The sequence below is a fragment of the Ruditapes philippinarum genome, unplaced genomic scaffold, assembly GCF_026571515.1.
Source record: "Ruditapes philippinarum isolate M1 unplaced genomic scaffold, ASM2657151v2 ctg3091_1_1_1_1, whole genome shotgun sequence".
Lineage (NCBI taxonomy): Eukaryota > Metazoa > Mollusca > Bivalvia > Venerida > Veneridae > Ruditapes > Ruditapes philippinarum.
In genome coordinates, this window is record NW_026860740.1 from 142,196 (window position 1) to 168,981 (window position 26,786).

At 33.8% G+C, this 26,786-nt stretch overlaps 1 protein-coding gene across 1 annotated transcript in view; it reads right to left on the reverse strand.

Moving 5' to 3' along the window:
• The window catches only part of LOC132713223 (clustered mitochondria protein homolog), a 38,845-nt gene extending 17,199 nt beyond the window's left edge, over positions 1–21,646 (reverse strand). The window contains exons 1-17 of the mRNA XM_060695712.1: positions 21,457–21,646; positions 11,535–11,746; positions 10,842–11,013; positions 9,914–10,057; positions 9,374–9,480; positions 9,022–9,091; positions 8,634–8,718; positions 8,362–8,440; positions 7,913–8,063; positions 7,149–7,285; positions 6,428–6,519; positions 5,992–6,094; positions 5,463–5,583; positions 4,745–4,836; positions 3,532–3,572; positions 1,246–1,379; positions 264–369 (exon numbers count right to left, since the gene is read on the reverse strand). Coding sequence (XP_060551695.1) covers positions 264–369; positions 1,246–1,379; positions 3,532–3,572; positions 4,745–4,836; positions 5,463–5,583; positions 5,992–6,094; positions 6,428–6,519; positions 7,149–7,285; positions 7,913–8,063; positions 8,362–8,440; positions 8,634–8,718; positions 9,022–9,091; positions 9,374–9,480; positions 9,914–10,057; positions 10,842–11,013; positions 11,535–11,746; positions 21,457–21,571 — 1,961 coding nt within the window. The 5' untranslated portion in view covers positions 21,572–21,646. The remainder of the gene's footprint in view (positions 1–263; positions 370–1,245; positions 1,380–3,531; positions 3,573–4,744; positions 4,837–5,462; positions 5,584–5,991; positions 6,095–6,427; positions 6,520–7,148; positions 7,286–7,912; positions 8,064–8,361; positions 8,441–8,633; positions 8,719–9,021; positions 9,092–9,373; positions 9,481–9,913; positions 10,058–10,841; positions 11,014–11,534; positions 11,747–21,456) is intronic.
• Between the last annotated feature and the right edge of the window lie 5,140 nt (positions 21,647–26,786).

The window sequence follows — 26,786 nt, forward strand, 5'->3', positions numbered from 1 at the left end:
AGAAACCTTAGCTCATATCCTGCTGAAATTGTGAAATGAATTTGCCCTGCTTTTGAAATTTTAACAGTCGAAACATTGAAAATTTAAAGGAATTTGATATCAAATTGTGCTATCAACTGTATAGGGCCTAGTCAGACTGCATGAGAGCGCAAGGCTAGCCTGTTTCCTTATAGGCAGCAAAGGCTTCTCACTGTCAATTCAATCAGGTTAATCAATCAACAACCAGATATAAATATATACAAATATAGATAAAAACTACTTACTCTACAAACGCTTCAACAAGTTCCTGTCTAAGACAACATAATTTGTGTCTGTGTTTAAGAGGATAACCATGATTTCTCATATCATTAGATAACTCGTCTGGTGAAACTGTAATCAAAAACATACAAACAAAATTCAGTAAAAAAATCTATTGAAATAGTTTTACAGGTCTTTGGTCAGTCACCTATGACCATGAACATTTGAGTTGCTTTTGTTGGTTTATACATAATTTATTTTAGTTCCATTGTGTAGGAAGCTATAAGCTTATATACACACTTTCAAATCTGTGAAACCAACCAGTACTGAGCCATGAGTGTAAAGTTTCTTGCTCAAGGAAACAAGACTTGCCCCTGACGGGGTTTGAACCAATGCGGCTAGCGATCATTAGATTACTAGTTAACCACTCGGCCATTCGGCCACTTAGTTGCTTTTGTAATGGGCCCTGGTAAGTCATGTCATGTATTATCAAGGCTACAAAGATATGTTTTAAAGTTTCAAGAAAACATCCTTGTTAATAAATAAGATTTGTAGTTGCACACAAAACCTGAACTTTGTTTGCTGGTTTGGTTTAAAAGCCCACAAACACAGTTTATGTCACATGGCGTCAAAACATGAAAGATGATTCTGGCTAACTCCAGGTGTTACAAACCTAAGGCAACACCTGGGGTCAAAACCACCTCACCTACTGAAGCTATGAGATGCATCAAATCCAGTTGTTCAAACAGTGGCTGCATGCTCATGAGTCATGACAAAACCAACATAATGGGTTCGCGACCAGCATGGATCCAGACCAGCCTGCGCATTTGCGCAATCTGATCAGGATCCATGCTGTTAGCTATCAGTTTCTCTACTTGTAATAGGGTTTGTAGCCAACAGCATGGATCCTGATCAGACTGCGCGGATGAGCAGGCTGGTCTGGATCCATGCTGGTTGCAAATGCACTATGTTGGTTTTGTCGTGACATGGCTCATTTATTTCACCTACCTTCAGAAAAGTTAACATCTGGAGGGAACGTCCTCAGCAGATCTAGAACGTAATGTCTCTGATCGTTACCCACAATTCCCTTACACTCTATAGATGAATACAACTCCACTTCCTCCTCCTTCTCATTCAATACCCTATATTAACAAAACAACTATTTATATACCTGTGATAAAGTATGATCTGGAAAGACTTGTGTTGATTTAACAAGAGGGCCATGATGGCCCTGAGGTCGCTCACCTGTATATAGGCCCCCCAAAACCCCCCCCCCCCCCCCCAAAGGTTGCAGAGCCAATTTAACCCAAGGGCTTTTATTTGCACAAACTTGGTAGACACCCATAAGAAGATGTTTCATGCTAAACATTTAAGCTCTAGCTCATTGGGCTTTTTAAAAGAAGATTTTTTTAAAGTTTTCACTATACACATATAGTTAAAACAATGACACCCCTGGGGCCGGGCCAGTTTTGACCCCAGGGCTTTTATTTGAACAAACATTGTAGACACTTACTAGAAGATGTTTCATGCTTAATATCTAAACTCTAGCTATTTGGGTTTTTTCAAAGAAGATTTTAAAGTTTTTTGCTAAACACATATAAAGAAAAAATCAATGACCCCCAGGGCGGGGCCAATTTTGACCCCTGGGCTTGTATTTGAACAAACTTTGGTAGACACCTATTAGAACATGTTTGATGCTCAATATCTTAGCCATAGCTCTTTGAGTTCTTTAAAAGAAGATTTTTTAAAGTTTTTACTATATGCATATAGGGAAAATCAATGACCCCCCCCGGGGCGGGGCCAATTTTTCACCCCAAGGGTTTTATTTTTGAACAAACTTGGTAGACACCCCAATAGAACATGTTTCATGCTAAATATCTTAGCTCTAGCTCTTTGGGTTCTTTAAAAGAAGATTTTTTAAGTTTTTTACTATATGCATATAGGGAAAATCAATGACCCCCGGGGCAGAGCCAATTTTGACCCTAGGGCTTTTATTTGAACAAACTTGGTAGACAACACACTAGAAGATGTTTCATGCCAAATATCTAAGCTCTAGCCTCTTTGAGTTCTTTAAAAGAAAAAGATTTTTAAGTTTTTACTATATGCATATAGGGAAAATCAATGACCCCGGGCGGGGCCAATTTTTCACCCCAAGGGCTTTTATTTGAACAAACTTGGTAGACACCCATTTTGAGAACATGTTTCATGCTAAATATCTTAGCTCTAGCTCTTTGGGTTCTTTAAAAGAAGATTTTTTTAAGTTTTTTTAACTATATGCATATAGGGAAAATCAATGACCCCCGGGGCTTGGGGGCCAATTTTGACCCCAGGGGCTTTTATTTGAACAAACTTGGTAGACACTCACTAGAAAGATGTTTTCATGCCAAATATCTTAAGCTCTAGCTCATTTGAGTTCTTTAAAAAGAAGATTTTTTAAGTTTTTACTATATGCATATAGGGAAAAATCAAATGACCCCGGGCGGGGCCAAATTTTTCACCCCAGGGCTTTTATTTGAACAAACTTGGTAAGACACCCATTTTAGAACATGTTTTCATGCTAAATATCTTAGCTCTAGCTCTTTGGGTTCTTTAAAAGAAGATTTTTTAAGTTTTTTACTATATGCATATAGGGAAAATCAATGACCCCCCGTGGCGGGGCCAATTTTGACCCCAGGGCTTTTATTTGAACAAACTTGGTAGACACTCACTAGAAGATGTTTCATGCCAAATATCTAAGCTCTAGCTCTTATGGTTTTTTAAAAGAAGATATTTAAAGTTTTTTCTTTCGGTTGCCATGGCAACCAGAGTTTTGCATGGAATTAAATTCTTTGAACAATTTTTAAAGGTGACCACCAAAGGAACATTCCTGTGAAGTTTGGATGAAATTGGCTTAGTGGTTAATGAGGAGATGTCATTTAAAGTAAAAGTTTACGGACGGACGGACGGACGCAGGACGGACGGACGCCGGACGAAAAGCGATCACAAAAGCTCACCCTGTCACTTTGTGACAGGTGAGCTAAAAAGTGATAGATAACTTTAATATTTAATATATGTACTTGTATTGCTAACCTTACTACTTAATATCATGCATAAATATGCCCAACAAAGAAAATCCATTTCTTTTATATAAAATGTGTGATCCATAACGACTTGGTTGATATAATGTACTGACATTAAAATTTAGTTGAATTTATTATTTTAATAAATCACTATTCATTATTTTTCTTCTGTTTAATATAACAGCTAAAAGTTTAACTTTTAAAGAATGTAAATCAAAAGCAAAGGTCGACTCACTTGTGAGGTCTTATTTTTAGTTGACTAGCAGATTTTTGTAACTGAAATACAAATAACACATATATTGTAATACAAGAAAATAATAGGCATCTAAACCTTTCAAATGTACATGTATCAGGAGAACAAAATTAATTTTAAGACATGCTGTAGAAGGACTTCATGTGATTTAATTCCATAATAACAATTTCTTTCATAAATAAAAGTTCAAGGTCATTTCGAGGTCAAGATCATATATCAATTTGTCATATGGTTGAATTAAAAAATCATAGCTAAGGTAAGTCGTCCATTTGCAGACAAAGACAACCTGACTGCAGACAAAACAATACTGCCCCTACAGGGCTCGACATTAACGGTTGTCCGACTGCCCGGGACAACTAAAAGTTTGGTCCGGGCAAGTTATTTTGAAAAGCACTTGTCCGACAGGGCAAGTGACATTGACAAAATGCATGTACAAAATAAATAGAAAAAAACATCTTTTCATTTATAAACATCTGTCAAACAAAAATACACCACGAATCATTATCAATTATGTGAATATACTACGGTCATGTACATTTGTTGATATAGGAAACGGAAGCAAAAATATGAGCAGGCGCCGCGGTAAGGTAATTCCCCATTCTAATAATAGATTATATCTAATTTTGTACGGTCATGCTATCGTTTAAATTTTGATGTGTGCATGTAAAGATATCATTGAAAATATGTAAATAATCGTATTGATCTTTAAATATAATTGTTAAATAAAGTTTTTGCATTTAAAATGATTTATTGTTTTATCTAATTTAACAACATTATGAACTTAGTCAACGAAGACTCGTTTACGGCTGTTGACATCAATTCGTCGTTATTAGCCTGGATGATGATTGATTAACTGATGTTTTAGAAAAACTACTTTTGTGTCTAACTAACAATCAATTTCATGAACAATATGTCCAGTTTATTGCCTTATGTAAACATTACCTAATACAAGAAGTATTAATGTATGAGCTTGTTTGTCTTTTCATATTTATACATTTTTACCATTTTTAGGTTAGGACAAGTAAGTCTTAGGTCAGGGCAAGTAGTTTTAAAAACTACTTGCCGGACAGGACAACCTGATTCAAAAGTTAATATCTAGGCCTGCCCTACAAAAATCATCACTGCAAGAGCATAAAAAATTATTACTGGAAAATATTATGAAAATAATATGTAAACACCGAGACAATTATCTTACCAATTCTTTGTATTTATCATTTGTGACAACAGTTTTTCCAAAATCTATTGAACCGTAAACCACTGATTGCTCCTGCTCCCTCTCTAATATACCTGTATAAAATTAATATATTCATGTCCAAATTACTATAATCAAATTCACATTTTATCATTTTAAATTGACAATTATAAATATATGTATTTATCTGTACAAATTTACTTTTGATTACAAATTTACTTTCAATTAACACATCTGTACAAATCAAAAGCCCAATTACATGTAATTAACATTTTAACAACGCACCTGTATTCTTAATTAATGCAAATTTACATACATGAACAATATAATTAAAATACAACACTTTGTTATTAAATGACTTATAAAATATTTAAATAACATGCTGGTTTGATTCCACACAAATTGTAAATGCACCCAAAGCCCTAAATCTGAACTGAAGTAGAACCACCAACCTTTTATAAGCTAAATTCCTCACATAAAAGAATCCAAAGTTCCTTCTGGGATTCAAACCCACATCGGTGAGAAGCAAGTGGTTTGAAGACAGCCACCATAACCTATCGGCTTCCGAGGCTGTAAGGCCCCTACACATGCAGTCATGAATATGTTGACAAAATATTTTGCCTTACATGCACACATATAAAATTTGACAAAATATTTCATCTTATATGCAGACATATAAAACATGGACAATATGAAGAAAATGTGTTTTAAAAGTGATTACCTGGTATAATTGATTGTGCTGTAATTCTGTAACCACGGTAATCTACGACCACTGTACCTAGTGTATACATTCCCTCAATATCTGTGTTAAAATAGGCTCTCACACCTTGCAGGTCATTCCCCTACAAGTATTTATAGAATTCTGTGAAGTTCTTATACTAAACTATGCAGTTCAAGATTGAAAGAATTTTTTATTTAACTTCCACTATTTTTAAAAGTAAACATAAACTCACAAATTTTCCAATTTTTTAAAACAATCCATATTCATAACTTTTTTTTTTTGATTTCAGACATAAATTTTCCCTATAACAAACATTCAAAACTTTTTACATGTTTGGAAGCAAACACAAAATTTCAACTTTCCACAAAATTTTAAACCAAACAAAATTTCAACTTCCAACAAATTTTGAAAGCAAAACAAAATTTCAATATTTAACAAATTTCAAAAGCAAACAAAATATCAAATTTTCAACTTCCTTCAATTTTGAAAGCAAACAAAATTTTAATTTCCCATCAATTTAGAAACTTACTGGTGCAGCATAAGCAGCAAAATCTCCGCCAAAATCTTTATAATGATCCCTGACATCAAAACCAAGACTGAAGAAGATGTTGTTCCATATAAACATCTGATTCCTGTAGTACAAAAATACAACAAGACCATTGAGAAATACATAAAGTAAAAGTGTTAAATTTTGTAAAGTATTAATCCACTAGCTTTACTCAGGTCTAAAAAAGTTACGAGGATTTTACAAAAGAAATATCGCCTTTGGCAAATACTACCTGTCTAAGCTTCCAAAATAAGGATAATCAATGCAGTCCAAGAAAACCAACAAACGAAAGTATCTTGAATACTTAAAATTCTGAACCAAACAACACCTATTTCAATAATGAACAGTTTCTAATTAAAAACAGGACCAGTCCATTACACAAAATCAGGGGGGAGATAGGTCTGAAAAGTTAACATACTTGGCCTCATCTCCAGGATTGATTGCCATCACATTACCATCAATAACGGACTGAGCACCTCTTGTAGCTGCCGCAACAAAATCACTGTGTACCTAAAATAAGATCATGATATACTTAATTAAGGCAATTAATTAAAAAGCTTCTGTGAAAGTTTGGTCAAAATCCGTTGAGAAATGTAGGAGGAGTTGCGCACAGAAGAAATTGTTTACGCCCGCCCGCCCGTCCATCCGCCCGCCGACATACCTCAATCTAATAACCAGTTTTTTCCTTCGGAAAACCTGGTTAATGAATGCAATTTACATTTTGAAATGAATGTAACAAGTCATCCTCAAAATATGGCCGAAATTCCCAGACATTTTGATTATTTCCCCCTCCCACATTACATTTCAAAATTTTAATATTCAAACGGCATGGTTTTTGAGGTAAAAAAAGTCAATGATATTTATATTTGCAGGCAATGTCTTCACCTGTTTTGACTTTATGGGAATGACTGCTAAAATTAACAAGGGATGCCTTTTATGTTAAACAGCTCTTCAATTATTGCTGAGCTTAATCAGTTACACTTAGAAGTTATTGACCTCTACCCTCAGCATCGACCTCTACCCTCAGCATCAACCTCTAACCTCAGTTTCAAATTCATAATACATCTCAATGACAGACTTAGAAAAAAATCTCTTAAGTAAAATAATTAGTTCAAAGTACAAGTATATTGCAGACTAACCTTAAATATAGCTCTTTCTCTGATAAGCCTTTCTGGCAGGGCTTTACGAGAGAGTTCCCTCGTTGTTTGTATCTCTTCATTCCAATCTCTTGTTTGACCAGGAATATGTTCCTCATACCCGAGTCGTGTAGAAAAAGCTACAATGACACAATATTAAAATTTTCATCACACTGTCAAGTACTGTTGCACGACAAATATTATTTTTAAGAATTTCATGCTGGTTATTTTAAGAAATTCTGATTGTATAATTTTTATTTTAATAATAGTTCTAACAATTCCTTTACAGGGTAAAGGAAATGAAAATGTCCACAATATTTACCAACATAATAAACAAAGCTGTCAGAAAAGGCACACCCTAACAATAAATGAGTCAACAATGTTTTTTTTTATCTACGTACTGCTGATCAGCTAATTTTTATCATCAAAATGACCTTCAAGAATGACATTGACCTTGATGGTTTAAGACATTAACCTTCAACATAATCAAAAGTAGGAAAATCTATTTTTAGCCTCAATAACCTTAACCTTGACCTTATCAACCTAAAATCTCTTTACAAATTAAAGGGCTAAGGAAAGAACACACTGAATATCGGCCCTCAATAAAGATGTCATCAGAAACGGTTTGTACGTGTAATGGAACAGAGATAAAATCGTCAACTATCTTCTCCACTGCGAAATTTCAAAGAATATAAAAAGCCTAAGCAGTAACATTGCCCGTTTGTTCCAGCTTGTTTCAAAGAAAATATGTTAGTAATTTAACCTACCATCTTCTGCCCTAATGTAGTCAACAGTATGTTCCTGGAGTGGTGCCATCCATGTGTAAACCTGATAGGGAGTGGGTACACGCTCAAACGGGTGCTTCTGTCCACGTTTCTTGAGTAACATTGAGAAATTACGTTTGAATGCAGGACTCAACTGAAAATGAAAAACGTATCAATAGTAAGAATGTTTAAATAAATACCAATGTTTGTTTTATGACCTGAACGAAAATGAATTTTTTCATACTTTTTGAAGATACTCGAGAGTTTACAAATAAAATCTTTTATCAAAGAAAGAAAGTTGTTTAAACAGTTTTTACTTTGTCTGTCTACTTATCCATTTAACCGACCCAAACACCTTTTTTTTTACTTTGAACTGTCCCATTTGTACAACTGCATGACAAATAATAGAAATCTTGGGACTGGTTCTATGAAAAAAGGTATACTTAACTTACTTGATTCAGTAGTTCTATCAATGTATGTGACAAGAATTTCTGTGCCGCAGCTTTAGGGTTGAATATGTCTTCCGTGCACCTGAAATAAGATGTATCAACTTTAATTAGTAAGTCAGTGAAAAACATGTAACGAGTCAAGGTTCATATACATATGAAAACATAATAAAATAATTATATGAAAATACCATTATCCGAAATTATTCAAATTGTTTAACTACACAAAACTTGAACTCTCGTACAAACGTAGAATTAAAATCAGAAATATTACATACTGGTTAACATAGAATCCACGGGTTGATGCTGTGATATGATATTTCTTCTCCTCTAAGGTTACTGCGTAGAGATATATCAAATCTCCTAGAATATAAATACATGTCTTAATGTCACAAAACAATTACATACTGACAAAGACAAATAGCTATTTATTATACAAAAAACTTAGTAATTCACAATACTTTGATGTAAAAGTTGCTCATTTAAAACCAACTTATCAAATTAAACATGAATTACAAGTAAAATTAATTCTCATTTGAAATGTATTAAATGAGTCCAAAATCAAAAGGTAATCAAGCAGAGCACACAAGATTTTTATACTATTATATTTAAATACTGAGATTGTGGCAGAGATGCATGTGAAATAATTAATAAAGGTCAACATACCATGCAGTTTCCTGTTTCCAGGTGGGGGATTCCATCCACTAAGTGTCAAAACTTTCAAACAAGGAGGAGTCTGAAATACAACATATAAAGTATAAAGTTGAATCAGATTTTTACAATATTACCGGCAAAAACACTGCATACAGTAATGTTAATGCAGTAATGTTATCTTAAGACATACATAATACTTCTAAGCATTCCATGACAGGTCTGTGCAGGAATATGATGTTCAACATTTGAATCTGACACGGAAAACAATACAACACCTTGCTTCTAGAATTATATTATTTTCCAAATGACTTCTTCACTATGGGGAAACCAATAATATACAAATTATAGTCTGTTCTAAAATTACCTTTAGTTCTTTGATATTTGGGTGTAGAGGTAGTAACGGTCTTTCTTTACTACCTGGCATGATATAGTCAGGGGGTGTGCAATCCAAGGAGTCTTTGTGTTTTTTTTCTGCAAGTATAAAATAATTCATAAATCATATCAATTTCATGACCCTGAATCTCTTATTGAATTGTTTATCTTATCCATTACATAACCCATCACAACTTGCACTCTTTTTAAAACAGATAATAATAACAAACCTAAATTCAATGGTTGAATATAACTGCATAAAAAATGTTCAGATAATACTGCTTCAATAACACAAGTATAATTCAAGTATATCGCAAATATATACTAATTATTAAATGTCAGCTTTTTTCAACAGGTATCTTATGAAATATTTTGACCTTGAAATACAGGAAAACTAAAAATATTCCATAGGACACAAGAATTCCCCAACATTCCAATATTTTGTAAGTCTACAAAACGGCACAAGGCCACAAGCACATCTACATCTATATCCCCCAAACCCCCCTATTCAGTCGGGGCATAAAATTCTTACCAAGGATATCTCCAGCGGTGATTATATTGAGGAAGGACACCGAGTTACAATCCACACCAGCGTAGGCATCTCCTGGGTCGACGGACTTTAACAAGTCTCGGATATGTCTCAAATGTATACGTGCCTCGCGTATTGTGTATGGTTCTGCAATAAACAACAATTATTCTTGTATACCATGTATTATGTCCTTGAAAAGAGAGTAAGCTTGCAATATCCAGTACAGTCAATGAACAGGCTCAACAGTGTTTATTCTAGGATTCGAAAAAGAGGGGGGATTTTTATCGAAAAATGAGAATTTATTACATTTGTTGATCTTTTTCCTTCTTTGTCTATGTAAAATTTTCCCCCTTCCTCTCAAAAATATAGGTGAATTCTCAAAAATAGGGGTGAACCCCCATCGCCCCTCCTAGAATAGACACTGCTCAATCAAATCAAGCCTGCAACAATTTCAATTTAGTGTTTTTTTGACGTTCTCTTTAGATTCCCCTTTTTTTCTCTATTTTGTAGCAAAATTTGTAAAGGTAAGTAGTAAATAAGTAAGTTTTACTAAATTTGTTATCTTGTACTGGCAGTAAATTGTAGCAGTGGTTAAGTCAAAAAGTTTTGAAGCAGTGGTTAAGTCAGAAAATTTCAACAAAACTTATTATTTTTCCCAAAATGTATACCTTTGTAAGAAATTAGGCTCTCATTTCCTTTGCAATACACTTTCCCCAAGTCACAAGTTACAACTATTTCCTATAAATTAATTCTCAGTAAGTTTCAAGCCATTTATAAATGACAATGGATGGAGGGGCATGTAAGACCTTCTTTAATCAACAAAACTAGAAAGTCAAAATGACTTTTACATTGCCAAAATGACATCTACAGTGTCGAAAAAAGGAGACTTAAATGAAATTCAAATCACTCGATACATGAACACTGTACATACCTTCAACAACTTTGATAACTGAACCCTCTTTCAACCCTTCAATGCTTTTTAATTCAGCAAAGTTATCTAATGTCTGTCCGTCTAGCTGTAGAGAGAAACATGTCCTGTGACACGTATCTTCACGGTCCATCAGAACCTGATGAATCTCTTGTACCAACTCCATGGAACTCACCTGCAATAATAATCAAATTATCATACATCTAAAATTCCATTCGTCCGCTCGTAACTATGAGTAGAATTTAAGAGAACTCGATGCAGGACGAGTAGAAAAATGTTGCTTGCACATTGGATTTAGAAGCTACTCATCCCACAGGGCAAGTTACTCTGAAAATATTTTTCAATGTCAAAATATGAATCAAAGTTCAGAATTCACACCTTCTTAACAGCTCGATCTGTCATTTTTCAATTAAAAGATTTAAGAATCTTCATAAACTATGTACAAATAGACAGTGGTCAATAGTAATCATGAACTTGTAAAAATTATTCATTTTCAAATAAAAACAAAAACAATTTTATGGTGTTTTTTTTAAATTTTTTTTTAGTTATTTCAACCTGCACATCCATGCACTCTGACCAAGCCCTCGTGTTGGCTTTTTAATTTTATTATTCATACTGAAAAAATAAATCTGTCCAAATTCAAATTTAGCTGTGTAACTGTTAATTTTTGTAATACAATAAATAAAGTACACTTACTGGTAGCTCAAATTCCTCCACACCTGGGCATGTAATTGTCACATTAAAACCAGTGTCCTGTATCAAGAGCACTTCTTGATCTTTGTTTTCTTCACCTTCCTTCTCTCCATCCTTATCTGTTTGTTCTTCTTTCTCTCCGTTCACTTCTTTATCCGGAGATTCCATGCCGCCATTCATGTGCTCAGTTTCACCATTCATTCTAACAACTTCAACTGTACAAAACAAAAAACTCTGATAAAATCTTATAAAACATAATTCTATAAAAGCCCAATCAAAATTTTGTTTTAAAACTAGAAATGTGTCCATAGGACACGGGTGCCCCCACCGCGCCACTGTTATCTTATGACTCTAAGTCAAATATTTTTTTGAAAACTAAAAATCTTTTACTAAGTAAAAGGCAAGAACTTTACAAATACTGAATAAATCCACTAGCAAACCCCAAGGTGCATAAGTACACGTGCTGACCAACATTCTTGTAAACTTTCAGGCCTACAAGTGAAATACTTTTTGAGCACAATAAAATCATGCAGTTGTCCCAAAAAATCTGAACTAAAACCAACTTTTTTACTTCCAAAATTGTACAATTACAGCGATAACTTTTCCCAATATCATGAGGCTAAGGCTCCTTCCCAATTAAGTGAGAAAGTCGTCTCTTTTCCAATAAAGTGAGAAAAACCACTGTATCCTCCATAAATTCTATTTTCCACCAGCGTAACTAAACAAATTGTTTTAAACTGTATAACAGAACCGTGTAAAATAAATGTAGTATTTCCATTCAGTTGTAGAGTAATTAATTACAAAGATAATCCAAAAATGCTATTCAATACTGGACTATATATCAATATTGAAACATATACCCTGTTAGCTATCAATGCCTTCAATGAACTTAAGACGTGACATGGTATTTAACACTATGCAGTTATATAAATTACTCAATGATTATTTTTCACAATTTTTGCAGCAGCCAATGCCTTTCAAATTTTATAAATTCCAGTAATAGCATATGAAAAATTGGGAAAAAATAGCAGAACTGTGAAACTGTTCATTTTTAGATTAAACATATTTATTCTAGCCAGATTGTGAAACAAGTTCTTGCAACTAATTATTATAGCAATCACTTTCAAGTACACTTACTGGAACTAACCAGTACCAGTTGGTCCATATGAGAAATCTGACACGGTCGTGACTTCAAGTAGGGCTCCAACCCATGATCTCTGGGTTGAGAGGCAGACACCTTTACCACCAGGCCACCGCTCTCCTAACAGTAACTGTTCACTTTTATTCAGGAATGAAGCTTATTCAGAACTCTATATTCTAAATTATTAGATGCAGATTCATAACTGGTTAGGAACAACCTTCTTTAATATATATCTGGAATTTTCAAGATTTTGCTGAGAATATTTAATAAGGTTTTCCATCAGAAAAAAACCTATATCCAATCATTTATAAAATTCTGGATGTTACATCCAATTCCTATGGACACAACTTCTTAAGCCAATATGCCAGGTAGAAAAGACTTCAATTTCAAACCAAATAAATATTTATTTATGTATTTCACTCAATCGATATAGCATTTAGGCATCAGTCAGAATCTCTAAAGTCCTAGGAAAAGTCATGAAAGTGAAAAACCCTACTTATTTATGTATGTAGATTGGTCTTTCCATTTCAAAATCTGCTTTATATGCATTTAAGTTCCATCTTCTGAAAATTTAAATGAAGCACTGCTTTTCAATAACACTCAATCTACATTGCCTAAAAATGCTTTCCCTTATCAATGGAAAATTACATCACTTATTTAAAAACTGCAACCTCATCTAAAATGGCTCATTTACTTGTTGTGACTTTACTTCTTTTCAATTTATAAGTAACTTTGGTTGAGCATCTTATAAATGAAACCAGCATGATGCAGTCACAAAGTTTCCACCTCTCACCATGAGGTCCTTACAATACAATCTGACCCCACTGTGTAATACTGTATCAACAAGTATAACACCAAACAAAGTCTTCAGAAATCAAAACCGTCCAATCGTAATGGAGACATTTGATCAGCTTACATGATATAACTTGGCTCAACATTTTCTAATCCTCTTACAAATCATGGGCCGCAACAAAGATTTCCCTGATAAAATGCTGATATTTCACCTCCCGTTTAACTTTTAATATCCAAGGTCTGAAAGTGGGAATAGTTCAATATATAGGTCAGAAAGTAGAAGATATTAAACAAGTGTAAGTTCAATACTGAATTTAATAGTATTCAACGAGTTGAATGGTATTATACTATGCAAGACTCTGGCGAGCATGATATAATTTTATCGACAAGTTAAATAAATTTCACATATGACAAGTTAAATAAATTTCACATAAATAAAATGAAAATGTTTACAATAAAAAGCATTTCTTTTATCATTGACGCGCCTGTAGCGTAACACTAACACTTAAGCACACACTTTTACACTATTTTTGTATAACACAAATGAGGTCACATTGTATTGTTATTACACTTTTATAATATTGTCTTTAATACACTTATAAAATATTACAAAATTTTGCTGGCTAATTTTTCAATCCTGTTTTAAGTTTTACTTACCATACTAATTTTAGAACTATATGTATTCTTTGTTAATTTTTAAGTGGACATAACACTTTAAATGCTAGGGTCACCAGTATAGAGCTAGGTAACCCAACAAATCCAGGCAATCTGACCCGACTATTTACTTTATACCTACCAGTCCTAATTGTACAAGCTTTTGTTTTGACATGGTTTATTTCTTCATTTCTTTCTTTCATTTCTTCATTTCTTTCTTATTTTGAAGCTTTTGTTTTGCCTAGATTATATGGAGCCAACACAGGAAAGATGATTTTGGCTAATCGCGGACGTTACTAACTTAAAGCAACACCAGGGGGTCAAAACCACCTCACCTGCTGGAGCTAAGAGATACATAGACTCCAATAATTGACTCCATTTAGTCGCCTCTTACCATCACCCTAGGATAAACCGTAGCTGCAATTCTGATGCCTCAACCCTTAAAGGCAACAAGGGGCCTTAATTGTAGCATTTTGACACATCAAATTGAAAACCCCTTTAACTTACATTGGATAGCCCCCGAATTCATGCACGTCAAGACCAATTTCTAAATTTACTCATACACCCGTTAGAAAGATTTACATCAGATTTTTTTTAACCATATAAACAAATGCTTTATAAGTGTCAGAGAAAAAAAATTATATGATAACTTAACAATATTTCTGTTAACACACGCCTTAAATTTGAGTCACTTCTTCGCTAATAAATTTATCCAAGTAAACAAGGTATGTATTACAATTAAGATTGTCGCTGATAATTTCTATACACCATGTCCTGTGTCTTTAAAGAATTACCCATTGAACTAGATATCTTGATAATCGACAAACAGATGTATTTTGTTGTTATCACCGAGGCTCAATTCTATCTGTCTAACGGTTCAAAGGAGGGCCAGTAATCAGCATAGGGGCTCAAGAGACCCTATGATTTCATGATGTCAAAACTTGGACAAATTCTTAATTTATCTAAATTGAGCGTGAACAGTTGGAAACAGTAACAAATTTTAGCAGAGCTAACAAAGGAACACAGTATCGTCTCGAATTTCATAATGAGAAAATCAGCTGACTGGCCTGTAAACAGGGGAAATATTTGACATGTAAATACTATCTTGACTTTCTACATGTACAACTTAGAAGTGCCTGTTTAACAGCTAGTTAAACTCACTCAACTTTTTCGTAAGTCTCAACATTGATTTTGAATTTAGTTCTTGCAACTCATGTTTTAAAGCCCACCTGTTGGAACTAACCAGAACTGGTGTCATGTTTTGGTGTGGTATGGGGAAACGTGGTTGTGACCACACAACGGAAGTCCAAGGACCCAAACTTACATGTATTTACTGGTACACCAAAAACAGAGGAATCCACCTTACCATCAGGCCATTATCCCCCCTAAGTGTTGAAGACAATGAAAAAATTTACTTAACCAAGAAAATATACTATTGGTTTATTTGATTATCAAAAAGTCTGTGATCCTGTTTAATTAATTAAATTTTAGCCTGCTGTCAGCAACAAATGGCTTTTAATGCTACCCACAAAACCAGCAGGTCTTAAGATCTGAGCCGGCACATTTGTGCACAGTCAGTATATATTTTGACATTTTCACTAAAAATGACAAAAAGTCTTCTCCTGACTGAAAGATGGACAAGTTGAATTATATATATTTAGCATGTAAAGGCATGTCTATCATACTTTACTGATAGCCTCAGGTCAATGGGTCTAGGACTTCGAGATCTGGCAATAAATTAATGCAGTATGACAATTTGGATAAGGACAGTTAATGTTTGAATGCATTTTCTCTCCTTCACAAGAGGTCAAAATATAAGCTAACTGTTGAGAATAGAAAGTTCTGGAACCAATTTTATCTCTCTTTTTTTTTAGTTTATTCCCCAACCCAACCCCCCAAAAATTTTTTGTTATTACTAATCTAATTATGAAGGATCAGTCTTCTCTTGCAGGTTCAATATTAATACATTATCAATGTACCATAAAATGTTAAACGCCACCAGGGGCTAAACATTTTCCAAAAGTAGGGCTATTATTACAATGCACATTTTCCTAAATCCAAAATCACTGTAAATACATTTAGTGTTAGCAAGTGTTGGAAATAACTTTAAAAAGTGTTAATGTTTTAAAGTTCATATTATACATATTTGTGTTTACTATAAAATAAATTGAATTCCGAATGATTTCAATAAATTTATGGCTTTAATTATGAGTTCAGCACTGATGAGTAGATTGTTTTCCTTATCAAAAGGCCTGGGGGCCTTTATTAGGGGAGGGGCGTTTATTAGGAATTTTACATACTCAACAAATATACTGTCATTCCTCATATTTCGGAGCAAACTGACATACAGAAGCCCAATGGTTTATCAGATTCTACTATACCAGAATTGTTGAAGGGCATGCTATTTGACATTAAGGTGCTGCTGTTCTACAGAAAACCTGTAAATCTTATCAGGTTTAAACAAAGGAAGCAAGGCAGATTCATATTTTATGGTGTCATAGGTTATTTAGTCTGCACTTTCTCAGCAGACTTCTTGAGATAACAAAATAGATACAGTACAGATATCGAGGAATATGCAAAATCCTCCGAGGATCGAGGAAAACACTCGCAACTCCGCGAGAGTATTTGTCCATAAAAACGAGTGACTCCGCGTGAGAAACGTGTGATGAGAGTGACTCCGAGACGAAAATAAAAGCGCTTGACTCCGTGAGAGAATTACCGCGTAACTCCGTGTCGGTGTCTAGCTGGTGTAAATAAATGCAAGTGCAATCTCATTTTATATTTAATTTAATTCTTTAGATTACCATTCGAAAATAAAGATGATTTTTTACGGTTATTGTTTTTCAATTTACCCTGAACAAGTTGAAAGGTACATTTGATTAGAAAAAAATCACTACCGTAAGCGTCACCAGTTCTCAAGTTTATTTTTATCCCGATTAATTTAGGTCAGTAGCAATAACCACAGGAACCCGAAATTCTATCAAAACAAAAAAGCGATTTAAAAAATCACATATAATAACGGCCCAACTTTTTTATACTTCTTTAAGAAATGAATTAAATTATTATAAACTTCTTAATCTTAAATGGTTTCTAAATGCATCAAATACCCCGATAACATGCCATTCTTATTTAATTTCAGGTGCCAAATATTTGTTTGTGTGTTTTCTTTTTTCAATTGGAAAATGAGTTTTCGATCTTCATAATATTTTAATCATTGATAACATGTGCTACATCAAAAAAATTGACTTTCCCAACTTTATTTTGGTTTGTATAGTTTTAAAAATTGTCATGATGTGCATGTACGTTCTTCTTCATAATCCATTGTTTACATGTATTTTAGTTAAGTGTCAACCTGTCACATCCGCCGTTTTAATTAGAAGACACTTGATTTATATAATTTTTGAAAATTAACATTAACTTAATCGTTTCTAAATAAAGCTGCATAAAAATTAGTAATATATTGTTGTAATTTTATTCCAAGAATATCTCCGAAAATCTGTCGGTCTCATTCTGTTATCAAAGTCATATGTAGATGTATGTTGATATTGGAATCAAAAGTAAATTGTCTTGTGATGATCATTAATAAATTAAGATTTTTGTAGCTTATATATTGAGTTACACTGAAATCAGTTTTGTGTTATTTATTCGGGTGTGATACTCTAATGGGTTTTGCTGTACTGTATAGTAAAATTTGTAAAGATTACTATGTAAGTCTTCATCTAAAGCTAAAGGTGGAACAATCTGTACAACTTCCCATTAAATGTAAAGAGAAGATTATTTTGGCAGTAACAGAATATAGCCATGCTACTAATGCAAACCACTATATATTTAGAAATTTCCCCTTAAAAAATAAAGAATGGTCTTGTCCTGATCAAAAAATGGTTATGTCCAAATCATTATTCACAAGATGGATAGGTCTATTAAGGGTACATTGTACATGGTGTGATATGGATTAATCAACAAGTTTAGGTATTTTTGTAATAAATAAAAGAAAAACAGCAAAGTTGATTCAAAACATAGTAAATTTGGGGAAAAATCATAAAAACAGAAAATTAGAAACAAGAGGGCCATGATGGCCCTGAGGTCGCTCACCTGTATATAGCCCCCCCCCTGCCAACCCCCCCCCCAACATTGCAAGGCCAATTTAACCCAAGGGCTTTTATTTGCACAAACTTGGTAGACACCCATAAGAAGATGTTTCATGCTAAACAATCTAAGCTCTAGCTCATTGGGCTCTTTAAAAGAAGATTTTTTTTTAAGTTACACTATACACATATAGTTAAAAACAATGACACCCCTGGGGCCGGGCCAGTTTTGACCACACCAGGCCCTTTTTATTTTGAACAAACCTTTGTAGACACTTACTAGAAGATGTTTTCATGCTTAAATATCTAAAACCCTAGCTATTTGGGTTTTTCAAAGATGATTTTAAGTTTTTGCTATACACATAAATGACATATAAAGAAAATCAATGACCCCCAGGGCGGGCCAATTTTGACCCCAGGTCTTTTATTTGAACAAACTTTGTAGACACTCACTAAAAGATGTTTCATGCTTAATATCTTAACTCTAACTCTTTTGGTTCTTTAAAAGAAGATTTTTTAAGTTTTTACTATATGCATATCGGGAAAATCAATGACCCCCAGGGGCGGGGCTAATTTTGACCCCAGGGCTTTTATTTGAACAAACTTGGTAGACAACTATTAGAACATGTATGATGCTCAATATCTTAGCCATAGCTACTTTTGAGTTTTCTTTAAAGAAGATCTTTTAAAGGTTTTTACTATATGCATATAGGGAAAAATCAATGACCCCCCGGGGGGCGGGGCCAAATTTTTGACCCCAAGGGCTTTTTATATTTGAAAGCCAAAACTTGTAGACATCCACCCATAGAAAGATGTTTTCATGCCAGAATATCCCCTAAGCCTCTAGCTCCCCTTATTGGTTTTTTAAAAAGAAAGAATATTTAAAGTTTCTTTCTTTCGGTTGCATGGCAACCAGAGTTCTTGCATGGAATTAAATTTTCTTTGAACAATTTTTAAAGGTGGACCACCCAAAGGAACATTCCTTGTGAAAGTTTGGATTAAAAATTGGCTTAAGTGTTTATGAGGAGATGTCCATTTAAAGTAAAAGTTTACGGACGGACACGGACGCCGGACGGCGGACGCCTGGACGAAAAAGCGAATCACAAAAGCTCACCCTGTCACTTTGTGCAACAGGTTTAGGCTAAAAAGGTGTAATCTAATTATTGTCATTTTTTAAAAAAGGCAATACCAAGCAATTAAAAACCAAAATCAATTAAAGGAAAAGAAGTGAAAAAAAACAAAACATAATCAAAAAAGCAGCTTCTATAGTTTTTTCTTTTAAATCAGCAAAAGTTAAATATTCAGTGCAGGTCCAGATTTATTGTTTACTTTTTTAATTAGATAACCCACTATTAAAATGTTAAACATGTACCTTTGCAACTTTCATTTTGGTGGCCCATCACAACCCGTAACTCCGTAACACGAGCTTGTTGGCTTGTTCAAAAGAAACTTATTTTTAAAAACAGATACAAAATCTGTCAATTTATGCTACTCAGGCAAAATAATTGATTAAACCAATTGTAAAATCATGCGGTCTATATATTACTAATGCTGCAGTATTCCATGTAAAAAACTTTATTAACCCTTCTCCCTACAAAGGACTTGTCCATTTTAAACCCGACTTTTAAAAATCAAATTTTTACCAAATGGGGAAAAAATTTCATAATATGTACAGACAAATAGTGGGGAAATGCAGAAAATGGTCAGAAACAGCACCAGTGTGACAGTAAACTTGCTCTCCACTGGTACATGGGAAGAGTCCGTAGTCACTTGGCATTAAAGGGGTTAAAAGTTTTCTTATAATGAAAAATTATTTTAAATGACAAATTTAAAATCTCAATTTTATTAGCTAAGTAATCTGAATATAAAAAATTTCAATTTATTGGGTATGGGTTTTTGATGATATTCTTTTGATAACCCGTCAAAGACCTAAAACATGAAAATATCAGTCAATTTAGGAAAACCCGGGACCTTCATGGAAAGCGGGAAATTTTCCACATTTGGGATTACCAGACCCCGGTAATGGTCAGTCGTATCACACTAAATATCCTCACTGCAGTTTAGCATACCCAAAAATTTTTTTGGCCCCCAACACAAAACCAAAACACATTACCCAGCAGGTGGGGGACTGTCAAAGGTTATTTCATGCCCCTCACTTCTGCTTTTTTATTGCAAAAACTTTTACTTTAAATGGAAAACTACAAATCTAAATTGGGAAATTTTAATGTAAAAAGCACTAAAATTGGGCAGAAACGAGATGGAAAATATCCCTGACTTACATGTAAAAATCATATCTAAAAACCCTCATAAAATTTTCAGAACAACTTCCTGGGGTTTGAAAAAACAAACTATGCATTTTCAATAATACTTCACATATCTAAACTTCAGTATACTTAACACTTTTCCCCAACACATTTCACTGTTTGGTCGGTTAAGGGACAAATAATTTCCAGGCAAATCTATACCCTTGAACCCCCCCCCCAAAAATAAGCCCAAAACAGAAAGAAACAAAAATCCCCTTGATTTAGCAATAAAATTATCGAAATCATGAAAGTCTACTGTCGAACCATCAACCAACACTTTGGAACTTTTTTTTCGTACAGTTTTTCTTTAATTTTTAACCTAAAGCCCAAAAAAAAATTTAAAAATAAAAATTTTATTTCCTTAATAAAAAAAAAATTTTTTTTTGTAAAGTGATGACAAACCACTAAACAAAGAAAAATACTAAAATAAAGCCATTTTCGGGGCAGTGGGTTTAATTTTTTTTTTTTTGGGGGTCCCCAACCAGTAAAGAAAATGCACCAAAACAATCTAAATTCTGACCCTTGTGACCTTGGTAAAATAAATATTCCAGTGAATAAATCAAAACAAAATCTCAACAATGGCAACAACAATAGTGAATTAACTTTTTTGCCACATTTACAAAACGGTTTTCAATTACTTAACAATATTGCATAAGCAAAATGTTTCATAAGAGTCCCAACGAGACTTCCATGTCGGAAATGACCTTGTCAAAATCATCGGCATTTACGCTTCAATTTACAGACCTGTGTTTCAATTTTCAACAGAATGCAATGCACAAAGATAATTTAAGATGATAACTACTGTCAAATTAACCACTTTGCATTTCAGAAAGCTACATGACAATGTCAAAAATAAGTTGACATGTGCAAAATAGCCACTCAGCTGATTGAAAACAAACTGTGCATGACCTTCGAAAATAAACTACGTAAAGAGACAGAATAAAGCTTACCGTCGCCATTTAACGATTCCGCATCTTTGCTGTCCGTTGGGTTTTCATTTTCAGACTTTTTCTGAGTAGATTGGTGCTTCCTTTCGTCGGATTCGGATCCGGGAATTCCAGCCATGACAGATCTTTACGTCGAACACGTGTGTTGTGTTGCGATTCCCAGTTTCTATTTTTAGCTTACTGTAGATATTCTCTACGCTCACGTGACATTTACGTTACGGTTGAGATAACACAGTATATTTTCATAGAATAAAACGAAATAATTAGTAAAATATCTTGTTCTAGATATGCAGACTTTAGTTATGTGTATTTTTAGTCATGAAATTTTATTTTTCGCCATTAAATGATGAAAAAAGAATTTGTTTTTATTTCATTCGAGAATATTTTGAATGAAGGTCACATTCTGACGCAATTAAGGACTTTTCCAAATATTTTTAGATCATTCTTATGTAATAAAGATAAATTTAAGAGGCAGACGATGCAGAAATAGCCTGTCCATCAAATCCAGTGCAGTCAAAGTTTGGGGCACTTTTAAGATAAGGCGGCCCAATAGGTCAGATATTGGTTTTTTTTTATTTTTTTTTTTTTGGGGGTAGGCCCCGTAAAACCCCTATACAATTTGGCCCTTAATTAAAACCCAAACCATTTTTTTGCAATTCATTAGTTTATTACAGTTTGCAATTTTGGTAACTTTAAATTTGGGAATTGTACGAAAAATTTTTTATAAAATATAGGGTACTAGTTACTAGCTATTTTCAAAGTAGTTGTTTTTATACTTTGTTTACATTTTAATACTACAATAATGACTATTTTACTTCCAGTTCTACTTTCTCCAAATAATAAGCACTGGTGCACATGATTTTAAACTGCCATTTTAAAAATGTTACAAAACTCATGTTTGTTTTCTCTAAGTAAGAGTAAATTTAATAATTTCTGGGGCATGATATATATATCTAACGCGAGCACGTGGCGACGTACGTAAAAAACTTGTTTGTTGTTGTCGTTTTTTTCTCTTTTTTTATTTATTTATTTGTATCAATCTATTAAAGGAAAACTATATTAATAGAAGAATTTATTATGCAAATGCATTTTTTTTAATTAGTAGATCTATGACAGAGGAGGGTAAAAGAAAAAATCTTTCTCAAGTTCTATAACCACGGATTTATATTGTAATATAAATCCGTGCTATAACGTACGTACAACATGCACGCGTCACAGCGTCCAACCTCGATCACCTTGCAATCCATTATTAAGTTAAATATACGATATAATTTAAATTTAAATGTGTAAAAATATAATGGCTTTGACAAGTAGAAAATTCAGTTTGCATATAGATTTGAGAAAACCTCTCAAATAGAATGTGCGGGGCATTTTTGACATTTAGTCACGGGTGTTCTCTGCATGAAGACCGAATGTTTAATTAATAACCATAGGGATTGATAAATAAAAAGTCGTGTTTAAAATGAAACATGATAATGATGATTAATTAAAGAAATATATCAATTTTGTATAGGTTTTATAATTGTAAATATGATCTATTCTCTAATATGTACACATTATGCATGTACATAATTATGCATCGCAGATGTTCGATACATGTATACTAGGAGAGATTAAAGTGTTTGCGTTGCTATGTAGCGTGTGCGTCACAAATAAACATAGCACGGCTGCACAGTTCATTTGCATGCAAATATTCAGCTGTACACCTGTGCTTTCTTGTTGGTCCATTTTGCATACAATATAAAAATGTTCAAAATTCTTAATGGCACCACACGACGAAAGCGAAACCATTTGCACAAGGCGAGATTCGCTGTCGTGACATTATATCTCGTGCGCACGGCAATATAGTGCGCACCACATAATTAGTGCGCACCACTTAGTAACTCGTGTGCACGACATAATATCTCGTGCGCACGACTTTATTCGAACAAGTGCTCAGCACCAGTAATTTTAAAGGCAATAAAGTATTTTTTTGTCGGTACAATTCAGTAATCCCTCCGTTGCAGTATAAAATCGATTATTTCTCGCTAATGTTCAGCACAAGAAATAAGGTTCATGGCAATAAGATATTTTTTTTATTGTTTATTCCGTCCGTTTTACTCTTAATAGATTATTTCCCAGCATAAACACGTGCTTACATATTATTTAATTCAGCACGAGTAACTACAGGGCTTTCAAGTACAAATTTTAATATCCTGCTTAAACATATGCTAAAGTTTTATTCGGTTCAGCATAAATAAGTTTAGGGCTATAAAGTATTTATTTTGATGTCATTTTGGTACAATCGTTTCCTCCGTTGCAATCAATAATTTTAAGATTATTTCCGAACACAGACATGATATGAGCCGCGTCACGACAAAACCAACATAATTGGTTTGCGAACAGCATCTGATCAGGATCCATGCTGTTCGTTTACAAACCCTATAACAAGTAGAGAAACTGATAGCTAACAGCATGGATCCTGATCAGACGGCGGATGTGCAGGCTGGTCTGGATCCATGCTGGTCGCAAACCCACTATGTTGGTTTTGTCTTGACGCGGCTCATATGTGTTTTGATTTATTCAAATAAGCACATGTAAGTTTAGGACAAGAACGCGTTTTTTCATATACCGGTACTCTATCGATACCAGTATTTCATCCGTTGGAAATAAGAATAGATTTTTCCCCAGCACAAACATGCATGTGCGAATAATTTATTGAAATCAGCACTAGGAAAACCAGGACAATAAAGTTTTTATTTTTATTTCTTTCTGTCGACATTTGTTTTGTTTCGTCTTTTCCAGTATTCCCTCCGTAAGAAAAATAGACATGTGCTAACATCCTAAGCTAAGTATAGAATAGACTATTTACCCCGCACAGACATGTGCTTATATCATATTCAAATAAGCACAAGTAAGCCCAGAGGAATAAATATTCATATCGATGTCTTTCTGTATATTACTTAGGTTGCAGTTTAGAATAGACAATTTCCCGCAAATACATGTGCTCATATCATATTCAAATAAGCACAAGTAAATTCAGACGAATAAGTATTCATTTTGATGACTTTCTGTATTTCTTACTTCCGTTACATATGAGAAAGACTATTTCCTCATACGTGCAGACATGTACTCATATCATTTCTTGCATATCAGACTGGCGTTTCCGTTAGTTTTACCCATGCCGGAAATTTCATCTGGCATGGGGGGTTTCAGATGAGTCGCGTGCTGTACAATGGCACGGTAAAGATGACGTCATTTTACCGTTATGAATGTTTTTGTAATTCATACGCTTTGTAAGAAAGTAGTTAGGGTTGTAATGATATAAGTTTTCCATTGAAAATAAAGTAAAGAATTGAAAATACATGGAATATGGTAGAATATGCAAAAAAAATATCTGCATATGTTTCGGTTTTGGATCGGAATATCCGTCCCTCGGTCACCCCCCCAAGGGCAAAACCCCGTTACCCCCCAATGGCGGGTCACCTCGGGACGGATATTCCGATCCTAACCGCAACATATGACATATATTATTAATCAAAATAAGCACAAGTAAGTTCTGCGGAATAAAGTATAAATTTCGACCTTTTACTATACTTCTTACATCCGTTGCACTTTCGAATATATTATTTTCCCTTACAGACATGTACGTGCTTATACCATATTAAAATAAGCACACGTAAGTTTAGAGAAAGAAATCATTCATTTCGATGTCTTTCTGTATTGCCTACCTCCGTTGCTGTTTAGAAAAGACTTTCCCCCGCACAGACATGTTCTTATATTGTATCCAAATAAGCACAAGTAAGTTCTGACAAATAAATATTCAATTTGGTGACTTTCTGTATACAGTTGAGAATAGACTTTCCCCATACAGACATGTGATCATCTCATATTAAAATAAGCACAAGTAAGTTCAGAGGATAAAGTATTCATTTCGACGTCTGTCTAACCTTATTCATTTCGATTTTCTTTGTATTTCTTTTCTCCGATGCAGTTAAGAAAAGACTATTTCCCCGCACAGACATGTGCTTATACCATTTCAAATAAGCACAGGTAAGTTCAGAGGAATAAAGTTTTTATAAAGGTGTCTTTCTGTTTATTTACTTAGGTTGCAGTTTAGAATAGACAATCCCGCACAGACATGTGCTCATATCATATTCAAATAAGCACAAGTAAGTACAGAGGAATAAAGTATTTATTTCGATGTCTTTCTGTATTTCTGTATATCTTTCTTCCGTTACAGTTGTGAAAATAGACTATTTCCCCGCACAGACATGTGCTCATATCATATTCAAATAAGCACAAGTAAGTACAGAGGAATAAAGTATTCATTTCGATGTCTTTCTGTGTTTCTGTATATCTTTCTTCCGTTACAGTTGTGAAAATAGACTATTTCCCGCAGAGACATGTGTACATATCATATTAAAATAAGCACAAGTAAGTACAGCGGAATAAAGTATTGATTTCGATGTCTTTCCGTACTTCTTATCTCCGTTACAGTTAAGAAAAGACTATTCCCCCGCACAGACATGTGCTTATATCATATTCAAATAAGCACAAGTAAGTACAGAGGAATAAAGTATTCATTTCGATGTCTTTCTGTTCTTTCTATCTCCTTTGCAGTTTAGAAAAGACTATTTCCCCGCACAGACATGTGCTTATATCATATTCAAATAAGCACAGGTAAGTACAGAGGAATAAAGTATTCATTTCGATGTCATTATGTTATCTTTCTTTCCTCCATTGCATTTGAGAATAGGCTTCTTCCCCGCACAGACATGTGCTTATATCATTTTCAAATAAGCACAAGTAAGTACAGAGGAATAAAGTATTAATTTCGATGTTTTTCTGTATTTTCTGTATTTCTGTATATCTTTCTTCCGTTACAGTTGTGAAAATAGACCATTTCCCCGCACAGACATGTGCTCATATCATATTCAAACGAGCACAAGTAAGTACAGAGGAATAAAGTATGCATTTCGATGTCTTTCTGTACTTCCTATCTCCGTTGCAGTTTAGAAAAGACTATTCCCCCGCACAGACATGTGCTTATATCATATTCCAATAAGCACAAGTAAGTTCAGAGGAATAAAGTATTCATTTCAATGTCTTTCTGTATTTCTGTATATCTATCTTCCGTTACAGTTGTGAAAATACACTATTTCCCCGCACAGACATGTGCTTATATCATATTCAAATAAGCACAAGTAAGTACAGAGGATATGGTATTCATTTCGATGTCTTTCTGTTCTTTCTATCTCCTTTGCAGTTTAGAAAAGACTATTTCCCCGCACAGACATGTGCTTATACCATAATAAAATAAGCACAAGTAAGTACAGAGGATAAAGTATTCA